At 34.9% G+C, this 14,089-nt stretch overlaps 1 protein-coding gene and 1 non-coding gene across 6 annotated transcripts in view; one reads left to right on the top strand and one right to left on the bottom strand.

Annotated features, from left to right (window-relative positions):
* Window positions 1-14,089, top strand: part of Knl1 (kinetochore scaffold 1) — a 76,349-nt gene that overhangs the window by 42,989 nt on the left and 19,271 nt on the right. For all 5 annotated transcript variants that reach the window (XM_063250283.1, XM_063250281.1, XM_063250282.1 and 2 more), the window contains 4 exons: window positions 3,082-3,220; window positions 3,626-3,693; window positions 5,424-5,522; window positions 13,314-13,429. In XM_063250283.1, the coding sequence (XP_063106353.1) occupies window positions 3,082-3,220; window positions 3,626-3,693; window positions 5,424-5,522; window positions 13,314-13,429 (422 nt within the window). The remainder of the gene's footprint in view (window positions 1-3,081; window positions 3,221-3,625; window positions 3,694-5,423; window positions 5,523-13,313; window positions 13,430-14,089) is intronic.
* On the bottom strand, window positions 409-516 carry LOC111758543 (U6 spliceosomal RNA). The gene has a single exon (XR_002792718.1). It is a non-coding gene; the product is annotated as a U6 spliceosomal RNA (small nuclear RNA).

The following is a 14,089-nucleotide window of genomic DNA, read 5'->3' as shown; positions in this document are numbered from 1 at the left end:
ATAAAACAAGGACTGGTAAGATAGCTCAGCATTCCTTAAGTTAATTCTCCAGCACAGCCAAAAATACAAAACAAGACCTGGTAGTACGTACCTGTAATCCAGCAGACTGGGAGGCCGGGGTACAAGATTCAAAGTTCCAGCCAAGCCTGGGCAATTTAACAATTTAACAAAATCCTGTCTCAAATTTTAAAAATAAAATAATGAGCTGGGAATGTAGCTTAGTGCAGAGGACTTGGGTTTAATTCCTAGTATTGCAAAGACAACAAAAGTTGAAATTGTTTAATTCTCAAATTCTGTCACCTCTGGTGAGTTGTCAGTGTTGCTTTGTATATGAGAATCTCTTGGGACTACTTTGAAAAAGTCATCTTCAGTGTTAGAAATATTTGGGGAGTGGAAAAGTTTTGTTTTAATATCATGGAGTGTTGAATGAATTTGCATGTTATTCTTGTAATGGTCATACTAATCTTATCTGTATTATTCCAATTTTAATAGTATATGTGCTGCCAAAGTGAGCACTAGAAAGTTTTCTGATATGTAAACTGCAAAAAAGAAGCTTACCTGAGTGTGATAGAACACACCTGTAATCCCAGGATTTGGGAGGCTGACACAGGAAGATTGCAAGTTCTAGGCCAGTGGTAGCAAATCTATGGCATTGATGCCACAGCTGGCTGTTTGTATCATTGAAAGCTCTAAAAGATTTGTTATGGCTGTTTTGGGCCAGCCTGAACAATTTAAGACACTGCCTCCATATTAAAAATAAATAAAAAGGGCTGGGGAAGTAGAGTAATGTGAAAGCCATAGATTCAGTCTCCAAAAAGTAAAGAAAAGCTTGACCAATTTTCCTTGGCTGATGAAGATATATAGAAACTAAGCATTCATTTCTTAGTGTGTCAAAAAATGCCTAGGTCAAGCCAAGTATCTTAAAGTGAAACAAGACTTTGTATTTATCGGAAGAAAACAGACTTCTTTTAATTTTTGATTTTTAAATTGAGAGACATTTGTTTGGATAGCTTTGTAGAGATTAAAACTGGTCACTCAAACCAAGGTTTTTTAATAGGTGGGAAAATAAAGATTAATGAAATACCTACAAGTTTACATTCTGTTAAGATCTATATAAATAGGGGCTGGGGATTTAGCTCAGTGGCATAAGCACCTGCCTTGCAAGCGTGTGGTCGTGAATTTGATCCCTGGTACCGGTAAAAAAAAAAATACAAAAAAAAAAAAAAACTATATAAATAAATATAGAATGATTTCACTGTCTCTTTAAGATGATGTCATCAAGCATGGTCACCCACATTTCTAATCCCTGTAATCTCAGGGTTTGGGAGGCTAAGCATTAGAATCATGAAGGCCACCATAGTGATACCATGAAAAAACTAAAGAAAATACACCACCATCACCATGAAAAGAAAAAAAAAAAAATAGATGAGGTCATGAGGAAGTAGTTATGAAGCTTTAAAAAACTAGTACCCAGGGGCTGGGGATTTAGCTCAGCGGCGTAAGTGCCTGCCTTGCAAGCAGGCAGTTGTGAGTTCGATCCCCGGTACCGATAAAAAGACAAAAACAAAAAACAAAAAAACTAGTACCTATAATTTTATAATTATACTGACCACATTTATTAACATTAGTATTATCTTGTTCAATAAAACTAATCTTGTTCAAGGCACTATTTTAGATTGCATTGGTGGGACTGTACCAACAAAAATGTCTTTCATGGAACTTGCATTTTAGCTGCCAGTAAAAAGAATATATTCAAAAAACATGTAGAGAACTAAGAATATAGTTCAGTGAGAGAGCACTTGGCGGGCATGTATGAAGTGCTGGTTTCAATCCCCAGTGTCCCAAAAAGGTAAGAAGATTACGAAGATGCTTTTTTTTAAAAGTTCGTTGTTTTGAGAGAGGGCCCTCTATATAATTCAGGCTGTCTCTGCGCTATGTAGCCAAAGCTGGCTTTGAGCTCTTCAGGATTCTCCTGCCTCAGCCTCCCAAGTGCTAGGATTATAGGCATATATCACTATGCCTAGCTCTGAAGATTGTATTTAAAGCTGTAAAGTCAAATGATTAAAATGGTAAAAAGCAGACTATGTTATTATTTGATTTCAGCCAAAGGAGTCCTAGTCAGCTTGAGAGGCAAGTACTAAAGCCAAGAAATAAATTTCTTGGCGGGGAGGGTTTGGCTCAGTGGCACAAGTGCCTGCCTGGCAAATGCAAGGTCATGAACTCAATCCCTGGTACCAAAAAGAAAAAGAAAAAAAATACTTATTTCTTTCTTTTTCCTGGCTGAATCCTCCAAATTTATTGTCCTCCCTGGGCCTGGTGCATCTTAAGGCTGCTGCCATGGCCCCATCCTAAGTTTCATTTCTGTACACTAGCCAGGGCCACCATGTAGAGTCTGGTTTTCTCTGATGTAGTAATACGGTTATTGATAGCTAGTAGTTGAATAATTGGGTAAGTCAACATTTGATAATTTTTTTTTTTTGTCTTTTTCCTTTTTTATCGATACCGGGGATTGAACTCACGACTGCCTGCTTGCAAGGCAGGTGTTTATGCTGCTGAGCTAAATCCCCAGCCCTAACATTTGATAGTTTATAGGTCCCAGCTATAACTTAGATACAGCTAAGAAACAGTTTGTATATATACTTTAATGCATAAAATTATATATTTTTATTTATGTGTTTATATATATATATATATATATATATATAAATTTTATCTATCTATTTATTTATTTATTTTGGTGTTTTGAGACAGACTGTCACTATGTAGTCCAGGCTGTCCATGAATTCACTATGTAGCCCTGGCTGGTCTTGAACTCATGGTAGTCCTCTTTGCCTCCTTAGCTTTCCAAGTGCTGGGATGACAGATGTGTGCCACCGTGCCTGGCTAAGATTATTATATATTTAATAAAATTACTTTTAACTATAATTAAATGCCAAAGTTGCCTGATTCTCTAATTCTTTATAAAGATATTTCATGTGACTTATAGATAAATTTTATGTTAGTAATGATATATTTGTGTTCAACAAACATGTAGTTGTTTGTATCGTTATTCTGATGATGTTTCTTAATTGGTAATTTTAGATTTTTGATCACTATACTGAAGAGGATATAGATAAAAATGCTAACAGTGTATTGATAAAAAACCTGAGCAGGACCTCATCTAGTGGCAGCAGCTCTCTGGATTCAATCAAGGCTGATGGGATCTCTCTGGACTTAAGCAGTAAGATCTTTATGAAGGTTTAATAATAGCTATCATCAACATTCTATTTTTAAGTATGTATTCTTCACTATTAATAAATGCATTTCAGTTTATGAGATACTTGAATATAGTTTAAACCTTTTCAAGGTTATAAAGAGTTATTAAGTATGATTTACTTTAATTCTTATTTAATAAATTAAGGAGTGATATACTACAAAGGAATACAGTTACTTCAGAGTTTTATAATTTATGAAGAAGCATTGAATGGAACCTTAAAACTGTGATATATTTAGCCTTGCTACATGATTTTCTTCCTAGAACCATCCCAGTGGGTAGATTCAAGATCATGAACAATGTATAAATCTGAAAGATAACTAAAATTATATCTGTAACTTTATTTATCACTTGAATTTGCTTTACTTCTAGTGTACCGGAATAGTCAAATGGAATCCCAGTTTTTCGGACACACTATTTGTGAAGAGAACTTGAGGGAGGTATGTTAAAAGTACTTTTTTTTTTTTTGGTACTGAGAATTGCACCTAGCACCTCATACTTGCCAGGCAGGTGCTAGGACACTGAGCTATATCCCTGGAAGTACTTATTTCTAATGGACTAATATTCTTGTTTTTAAACATTTTTTTAAAAAGTGGGCATGGTGGCAAATGCCTATAATCCCAGCATTCTGGGAGGCTGAGTCAGAAGGATTACAAGTTTGAATACCACTTGGGCAATTTAGTGACTTTAATGAGGCCTAACTGTAGTGGCACTTACCTATAATCTTATCACTCAGGTGGCTGAGGCAGGAGGATTACTGCATGTTCGAGGACAGCCTGAACTACACAGCAAGACTCTGTCTCAAAAAATATATATATAAATAAATATTAAATAAAATTAAATAATAAAAGTAAAAATGGGAATGTATCTCCAAGGTTTCAATCTCCAGTATCTCACACCAAAAAAAATTACTTTTCTTTGGTTTTTTGAGACAGGATATGTAGTTCAGGCTGGCTTTGAACTCACTGTGAAGCCCAATCTGTGCTCAAACTCTAGGTGATATTCCTACTTCAGAGTTCTGAGTGCTGGGATTACAGGCATGCATCACACACCTGAAATATGAAATATTTCGAGCATACAGATTAGTTTTCTTTGTTAAGGACTCAACAATTATATGAAGTAGAATTTTAGGCCATTTTCTGTTGCCATAACCAAATACCATAGACTAGGTAATTTATAGAAAATAGGAGTTTACAACAAAAAATAGAGGTTTATTTACTTGACAGAGGTTTATTTACTGAGAAGTCCTATAACATGGCACTGGCATTGACTCAGTTTCTGGTGGGGCCTTTTTGCTAGGCAGAGTCTGCAACTGCACAGACTATCACATAGTAAGATAGAACAAGCTTGCTAACCTGGGTGTCTTCAGAAGCCACAGATGCAATCATAGGGACCCTACCTCATGACCTCATCTAATGTTAATTACCTCCCAAAGACTCTGAGGATTAAATTTCAGCATAAGTTTTTGAGGGGGCCAACACCTAGACTATATGAAGTAGAAAACAAGATTAAAGCTGGGCCTGGTAGTGCATGCTTGTAATCCCAGCACTCATGAGGCTGAGGTAGGAGAATCACCATGAATTCGAGGCCAGTCTGGGCTATATAGTGAGTTTAAGGCTCAGCCTGGACTGCACAGTGAGACCCTGTCTTGAAAAAGAAAAAGAAAAAGAAATGAAGATTAAAAGACATATGCTTTGGGGCTGGGTATTTAGCTCAGCGGCATAAGCGCCTGCCTTGTAAGCAGACAGTCGTGAGTTCGATCCCTGGTACCGATAAAGAAGAAAAAGAAGACGAAAAAGACGAAAAAAAGACATATGCTTTGCCTTTTGTGAATACCCTTAAGAAATAATTTTTTGTTTTGTATTGTTTTTTGGTACTAGCAGTTCAACTCTGGATCTTATGCTTGCCAGGCAGGCACTGTACTACTGACCTAATCCCCTGACCCCATTAAGAAATAATCTTTTAAGAAGACAATAAGTAACCTATTAACTAGTGATTTCTTACTCTATATTTTTTTTTTCTTGAATTCTGTATTACTTGTACCCTTTTACTGCTTTTTTTAATGTCCTTTTTTCTCTTTAAATTAAAAAAAAAGAAATAATCTTAAATAAAATCTACTCATGCATAGTTTGCTTATACTCAATGGTCATACACTTTTTTCTTTTCTCAGAAACTCAAGGATGGGAGAATAACAGTAAGAGAGTTCTTCATACTTCTTCAGGTCCACATTTTGATACAGAAACCTCGACAGAGCAGTCTTCCAGCCAAAGTAAGTGTAATTTCTGGGCAATTAGTTATCTCAATTAAAATATATTGTACTATTCTACTTTTTGTTTGTTATTTGAGACAGAGTCTCACTATAAAGCTCAGACTGGGTTTTTTTCCAAATCCATTTTATTTCAAGGAAAAAAGAAAAACTAAAAATGTCAAAACACATCAATCAAGGATCAACAATAGTACATACATTGTGCATTGTCATCCCCAAATCATTCACCCAGAGCATAAGACATATGCTTATAATTGTCCAAACAATATCAGTGAAATCTTTCTCTTCATTGAACTCAGAGACATCAATAGTATAACTATCTTAACTATTTTTTATAAGCATATACTTGCACATATATGTATGTTGTTACTTTCAGTTTTTGTGAGACAATATGATAGTTACATATGTGTGTCTTATTTATTTCACTAATGAGTATGGTCTCGAGTTGCATCCATTTACCTATGAGTCTCCAGTTTTTCCTTCTTTATGGTTGAGTAGTACTCCATCGTAGAAAAATACCACATCTTTTTTATCCATTTCTCAGTTGGTGGGCGTTTAGGTTATTTCCAAGATCCAGCTGTTACAAATTGTGCTGCTATAACAATGGGTGCACTTTGTTGCTGTGGTATGATGTTTTTAATTCTTTTGGGAAGATATCCAGAAGAGGAATAGCTGGCTCGAAAGGACCTATAGTCCTAGTTTTTTGAGAAATCTCTACACTGATTTCCACAGTGGTTGTACCACTCTGCATTTCCACCAACAATGGAGAAGGGTTCCTTTTCCCCCACAGCACCTCCAGCATTTGTTATTGATTGATTTCTTAATAGTAGCCATCCTTTCTGGGGTGAAGTAAAATCTCAGTGTTGTTTTAACTTGCATCTCGAATGACCAGTGATGTTGAACATTTTTTCACATATTTATTTGCTGTTCATATTTCTTCATATGAGAAGTGTGTATTAATCTCAAATGCCCTTTTTGGATTGGATCTTTAAATCTGGGAGGACTGGGTTTTTTTGTTTTGTTTTGCTTTTAAGTTCTTTATGTGTTTTTGATAGTAATCCTTTGTCTAAGGAATAGCTGGCAAACATTTCCTGCCACTTTGTGGGTTGTCTCTTCACTGTTGGTGGTTTCCTCTTTCTGTGCAAAAGTTTTCAATAGTGTGAGATTCCTGTTGTTGATCCTTTGTGATAGTTCCTGTGCAATTGGGGTTTTGTTCAGGAAGTCTTTGCCTACACCAATGCCTTCAAGAGTTTTACCTACTTTATCTTCCAGCAGATTTAATGTTTCTGTCTTAATATTAAGATCTTTGATCCATTCTGATTTTAGGTTGGTACATGGTGAAAGATATGAGTCCATTTTTAATCTTTGCAATGTGTAGAGCTAGTTTTTCCAACATCGTTTTTTAAAGAAGCTATGTTTTTTCCAGGGAATGTGTTAGGCACCTTTGTCAAAGGTAAGGTGGTTTAGTATGTCTGGAGTTGTTTCTGCATCTTCTAATTTGTTCCATTGATCTTGAAGTCTGTTTTTTGTTTGTTTGTTTGTTTTTGTTTTGTTTTGTCAATATGACACTGTTTTTATTACAGTTGTTTTTAGTATAATTTCAAGTCAGGGATTGTGATGTCCCCTGTGTTGTCTTTGTTGCTTAGGATTGCCTGTGCTATTCTGGGTGACTTCTGGTTCCAGATGAATTCTTGGATTGTTTTCTCTAATTCTGTGAGGTATGCTATTGGAATTTTGATTGAGATTGCATTCAATCTGTGTAACTGTTTTGGAAGTATGACCATTTTCACTACATAGGTTCTTTCTACCTGAGAGCACAGAATCTCTCTAATATCCTCTTCAATCTCCTTTTTCAGAGTACTGTAGTTTTCAATGTAGTCTTTTACATCCTTTGTTGACTTGATTCCTAGATATTTCATTTTTTTTGGGTGCTATTAAAAAAGGTATTTTAGTCTCTTGATTTCTCTCTCAGTGAGTTTGTTATTGTGTATATCAAGGCTATTGATTTTTTTTTTTTTTTTTTTGGTACCAGGATTCTAACTTACAACCTCACACTTGCCAGGCAGGTGCTTATGTGGCTGAGCTAAATCCCTGGCCTAGGCTATTGATTTTTGAGTGTTAAATTTATATCCAGCTATCTTCCTGAATTTGCTTATTAAATCTAGTAGTCTTTTGGTGGAGTTTTTGGGATCTTCTATATAGAGTATCATGTCATTTGTAAATAAAGTTAGTTTAACTTTTCCCTTTCCTATCTTTATTCCTTTTATTTCTTTCTCTTATCCTAATTGCTCCAGCAAAAGTTTCCAGGACTGTGTTGAATAAGAATAGAAACACTGGACATCCTTGTCTTGTTTCTGATTTTAGAGTGAAAGCTTGAAGTTTTTGTCCATTTAGTATGATGTTGGCTGTTAGTTTGTCATAAATGGCTTTTATCAGATTGAGATAAAGACCATCTATTCCATTTTCTGTAGGGTTTTTATCATGAATGGGTGTGGGACTTTGTCAGAAGATTTCTCTGCATCTATTGAGATGATCATATGATTTTTTCCTTGGCTCTTTTACTATGGTATATTACATTTATGGATATATGTATGTTGAACCTTTCCTGCCTCTCTCAGATAAATCCCACTTGATCATGGTGTATAATCTTCAGGACAATTTGCTGTATTCTGTTTGTTAATATTTTATTAAAGATTTTTCCATCAATGTTCATTAGAGAACTTGGCCTGTAATTCTCTTCTTAGTTGGGTCCTGGGTTTTGGTATCAGGGTAATGCTTTCTATCTTCTTGATTCAATTTTGGTAATTCATATATATCTAGAAATCTGTCCATTTCTTCTGTATTTTTCATCTTATTAGAATACAAGTTTTTTTCAAGTAGATAGAGATGATGTTTTGGATTTCTGCAGGGTCTGTTGTTATTTCACTCTTCATTCCTAATTGCATTGATTTGAGTCTTTTCTTTCTTTTTTTGATAAGGTTGGCTAAGAGTTTGTCAATTTTATTTAATCTTTCAAAAATCCACCACTTCCTTTCACTGATTCTTTGTATCCTTTTTTTTTTTTTTTTTTTTTTTTTTTTTGTCTCCAGGGTGTTAATTTCTGCTCTGATCTTTGTAAGTTCCTCTCTTGCATAAGCTTTTGGCTACAAGTTTGAGGTTCACCATTAAGTTGTTTATATGTGTTTGCTCTTTTTCCCTGCTATAAATTTCCATCTTAAGCCTGCTTTCATTGTGTTCTACAAGTTCTGGTATGTTGTACTGTCATTATCATTCAACTGTCTAATTTCTTCTTTAATTTCATCTCTGACCATTGGTTGCTAGTGTCTTTTTGATTGGTGAATTGAGACCTTTAACATTGATGGTTACAACTGAAATGCATTGACTTATCCTTGTCATGTTATTTTCCTGTTGTTAGCTCTCCCATTTTTCCTCCTCACCCTCTAATTTCTTCCCTGGTGGATTCCTTCTATTAGGGTTCATGGAGCCATGGTCCTTATTATCTTTTTCTAGAATGTCCTTCAGAACATTTTGAAGTGCTGGTTTGGTGGTCATAAATTTCCTCAGATGTTCTTTGATATGGAAGTATGTTATTTCTCCATCAATTTTGGAAGATAGCTTTGTTGAGTACATCAGTCTGGGTTGAAAGTTGTTTTCCTTTAGAACTTGAAGTACTTCACTCTAAGCACTCCTTGATTTGAGAGTTTGGGCTGAGAAGTCAGCTATAATTCTGGTGGACTTTCCTTTATAGGTGATTTATTTCTTTTCTCTAACAGCTTTTAGGATTCTATTATTGTGTTGAATATTTGGAATCTTGAGTATGATATGCTTGGCTGTAGATTTTTTTTGATCATGGCTAATTTGATTCCTGTATGTCTCATTTATCTGAATGTCAAAATTCTTTTTCTCTACCAGGACAGTTTTCTGCCATGATGTCTGTGAATATTATTTTTAATGTCACTTCTGGTATCTCCTGCTTGTTCATTGGCTCTGATTAACCTTAAGTTATTCTTTGTCTCTTTTAGCAGCTGCTGGATTGATTTCACATGGTCCCTTGATAGTTTTGAGAACTCTTTTCCGAGTCACCATCTCCAATCCTGCCTTCAGTATCTGAGATCTTGTCCTCACATTGGCCTAATCTTCCAATACTTTATTTATTTATTTATGGTGCTGGGGATTGAACTCACAACCTTGCGCTTGCCAGGCAGGTACTTATGCCGCTGAGCTAAATCCTCAGCCCTGTCTTCCAATACTTTCAATGGAATTTTTATTCTCCTTTATACCTGCTTGAATCTGCTTTATTAGATTCCATTTCTTTCCTATGCTGATCCTCCATAATTTTCTTAAGCTTGTCTTTTTTTTTTTTTTTTTGTCTGTTTCTGTTGTATGTTACTAAAGCACGGTATGTGTTTTCATAATCTCTGTAGTTATCTGAGAGATTATCTCTGATTTCATTTTTTGTAGAGCCTCATTCACTTGCTTTGTTGTTACCACTTCAGAGAGATCTGGGGGGGCTTTCAGATTGTCCCACCTCATTGCCTCTTGGAGTTACCTTTGGTGAACTGGATTTTTGGGGTTGCATTTTGCTTACATGTCTTCTCATTTTCTTTTCTCTCTTTTTAGTTTAATTCCTGGGGTGATGTTTGTAAATTGCCTGTGTTGGGTTGTTTTATTGGTAGTATTTAAGAACCCTTAGCTGATGACTATTTCTCTGAGGTATCTTCTAGGTGTAGCTGGTTTTTGGGTTTTGAGTCTGTTGGATGGTCTTACCTCTTCAGTTTGTTGGAGATGAAAAGTTGTTGCTTGTTTGGCCTAGTCCCTAGTTCTTTGGGACTCCGCCTAGGTATTTCCGTGACCCTTAGTCAATCTCAGCCATGGAATACCAAACCAACAGCTGTTTAAAACAGTTATGTCAATGTTAGCTATAGTAGCAGTAGCATCACACAGCCTAAAAAATGACATACCCTTAATTTGCAACTTTTACCCATATGAACTAGATTTTTTTATTATATAATAAAATGTAAAACAAATCATATAATGATATATGGTACTTAATATGTCAATTTTGCCCTTGGGAGTTAAACTTCAAAACAGATTAAGGAGAAAATAAAGAAGAGAAAGAGATGAGAAGTAAGGTTGAGGGATATTGGGAACCCAGCCATGTATCCCGATTGTCTGTCTTAAGAGTATGGCGAGAAAAATAAAAGACACAGAGAAGTATATTTTAGTGTATCCATAAAAAAGATAAAAAAGGGCTGGGAATTTAGCTCAGCGGCATAAGCGCTGCTTTGTAAGAGCGAGGTTGTGAGTTCGATCCCCGGTACCAAAAAAAAAAAAAAGATAAAAACTTTTTAGAGGGGACATGGTCTAACTAACTTGCCCAAGCAGGACTCGAACTTGCTATCCTCTTGCCTTAGCCTCCCAAACTTCTGGGATTATAGGAGTATACTACTGCCAATAGGTTGAACTCTATTTTTAAAACATCCTGATATCAAAGTCACCTCATATAATATAATACTTAATTAATCAGTATTTATATTTCTCTGATTGTCTTGTTTTTTGGTTTGTTAACTTGGGACTCAAATGAGCTTTAACACTGTAGTTAGCTAAAATTTTTAAATTGTCTTTTACTTATAAGATCCCCTTAAATCTCTTACTTTCTCCTTTTTTCCTCCCTCCCTCCTTTCTTTTCATTAAAAAAAAGGAACAAGTCAATCTTATGTTAGAAGATGCAAAGTATGGGGCCGGGGATTTAGCTCCGCGGCATAGGCGCCTGCCTTATAAGTGTGTGGTTGTGAGTTTGATCCCTGGTACCAATAAAAATGAAAAAGACGAGAGAGAAAAAAAAAAAAAAAGAAGATACAAAGTAGGACTTTCATTGTTTTCTTTTCAATTATAATTGCTTTTTGCACTTTTTTACATTTTCTAGAATATGTGTTAGGTATAAGGATAGGATATTAAAACTTCATTCTGTTATTTTATTTTTGTAAAAGGGAAAAACTTGGGGCCTTGTTCATCATAAGCAAGCACATCACCACCAGCTACATTCCCAGTCCCCAGTTACTTCCTTTTAATTTATCAACTAAACAAAAAGGAGAAGAGGGCTAGGGATTTAGTCAGCAGCATAAGCTCCTGGTTGGCAAGCGTAGGGTTGTGAGTTCAATCCCCAGTACTAAAAAAAAAAAAAAAAAAAAAAAAAAAAAGAGAAGAAATGCACATTTGTTAGATTACTTCAGCAGGTTCTAGATAAATACCTTTAAAAAAAGAAAAGAAAAGAAAAACTTTTACTTTAATCTTAAGCTAGCTAGCAGCACCTGCCTGACATGCACAAGGTCCTAAGTTCAACTCCTGGTACCAAAAATAAATAAGTAAATAAATAAATAAAAGCTACATGGGCATGGTAATACACACCTATAATTCTAGTACTCTAGGAAACTGAGGCATAGAGATTATAGGTTTGAGCCCAACCTGGGCAATTTAGCAAGACTTTGTCTCAAAATAACAAATAATAAAGGGCTGGGAATTATCTCAGTGTGAAGGCCCCTATGTTCAATGCTTAGTATTACAAAAAAAAAAAAAAATGAGTCTGATCAGTATTATGCTCATTTCATAGATGAAGAGTCCAACACTTAAGGTGGTAAAATGGGGCTGGGGATTTACCTCAGTGACACAAGCACCTGCCTGGTAAGCGTGAGGTCATAAGTTCAATAAATGAATGAAGTGGCAAAATGACATTCTGTGCTATAATGCTTGTGAATAATTTGGTTTTCATAAGAAATGTGACATAAGCTGACTTGATTTTTCTAACATAGCATCAAAGATAATGAAAAGACATTGGATTGGAGCTATAAAACATTTAAAAACAACCATATTTTCACTGTCTTACTTTACAAATGGTCATATGCCAGGAAAGTTTTGAGTTTAGTCTGTAATAGAAGCAAGGATCATGGCTACAAAATGGAAAGAAAAAAGAATTATCTAAGAAACTCACTTGCCTGCCTGCTTGCTTGCCTGCCTGCCTGCCTTCCTTCCTTCCTTCCTTTTTAGGGTCCCTGGTAAGTTTGAGTTTTAGGTAGATTTTCTTAATAATATAGAAAAGATCTTTTTTCCCTGCAGTCTTGCCAGCATTTGTCATTAATAGATTTCTTGATTGCCATTCTTTCTGAAGTAAAAATCTCAGTATTGTTTTAATTTGCATTCCTTTAATGACTAGAGATGCTAAATAGTTTTTCATGTATTTATTGGCCATTTGTATTTCTTCTGAGATGTGTCATTGTAGTAACTTATTTTTTGATTGACTCTTTTGTGGGATTTTTTTTTTTTTTGAGTTCTTGACATATTCTAGATATTAGTTCCTTGTGCAAAGCACAGCTGGCAAAAATTCATTCTCAATCTGTAAGTTGTTTCTTTACTCTGTTGGTTATTTCCTTTGCTGTGCAAAAGCTTTTCAATTCGGTATGATCTCATTTGTTGGTTGCTTTTTCTTTTTTTTTAATGTCTTTTTGAGACGGGAGATGGAGATATAGCTCATTGCAAAGGACCTAGGTTCACAAATTTGTATTTGTTGTCATTGGTTTTTTGCTCAAAATGCCAGTTCTAACCAGATGTGGTGGAGCATGCCTATAATTCCTGCACTGAGGAGGCTGAGGCAGGAGGATTGTTGTAAGTTCAAGACTGGCCTAATAAAGTGAGCTCAAAGCCAACTGAACTGCATAGTGAGACCCTGTCTCAAAAAAATAAATAAGAAATTTAAAAAAGATATCAGATGTTCTTAGATATTGACTTATTTTTTTTCAGTTTACTATAAATACATTACCTACTTCAGAAGACCTGATGTTGAGACAATATATTTATGGACCCAAGATAGAGATTTATAGAGAAGATTGTGAAGTTCTTCACCAAAAGATTGAAGAGTAAGGAAAAAATTTTTTTAATTTTTCTGTGGTTTTGTTGTTATTTTTTATAAGAAAATAGTCTGTGTGGTAAGGTTTGAATTAGAATAGCACTGTTTAGAGAAGAAGTTGGTTGATGACATTAGTTGACAGTGAGAAGAGTAATGAAAAAATTGTGCCTTTGTAGTCAGACTAGCTTTGTGATCTTGAGCAAGTTATTTAACTTTACCTCAGTATCCATGAAGTGAGGATAATAACTCCTACTTGATAGGTGGAAATGAACAATGAAAATATTGTTCAAAAAATATTGTAGCATTCCTAGCAATAAGTAATTCCTTAATAAAAAAACAACTGTAAAAATATAATATCAAATATTAATTGTAAAACATCTTCAAAAAGAGATACTAGTACCCTATGGAAATTTTTTGTGTGGTATCAAAATCAAGATTGCTTTAGGGCTTTTAATTTTATCCACTCTTTATTTATCTAAAAAGAACATAGTTTTATTCATAAGACAACTGAGTACTTTGGTATTTGTATGTGTTAGATATTGGTTTAAAAATTAGTTATACCTGGATTTGCTCAGGTAAAATTATAGTGTACAGTTCAAAGTAATGTTTATGTCTTATTTATTTAGACCTCTAAATTAAATGTGAACCAACCTAATGAACAAAAGAAAGT

The sequence above is a fragment of the Cavia porcellus genome, unplaced genomic scaffold, assembly GCF_034190915.1.
Source record: "Cavia porcellus strain 051 isolate PalLab524CR breed Dunkin Hartley unplaced genomic scaffold, mCavPor4.1 scaffold_6, whole genome shotgun sequence".
In the NCBI taxonomy this organism is placed as follows: Eukaryota; Metazoa; Chordata; class Mammalia; order Rodentia; family Caviidae; genus Cavia; species Cavia porcellus.
Note: the sequence above shows the minus strand (reverse complement) of the source record. Positions and strands in the feature narration are given on the sequence as shown.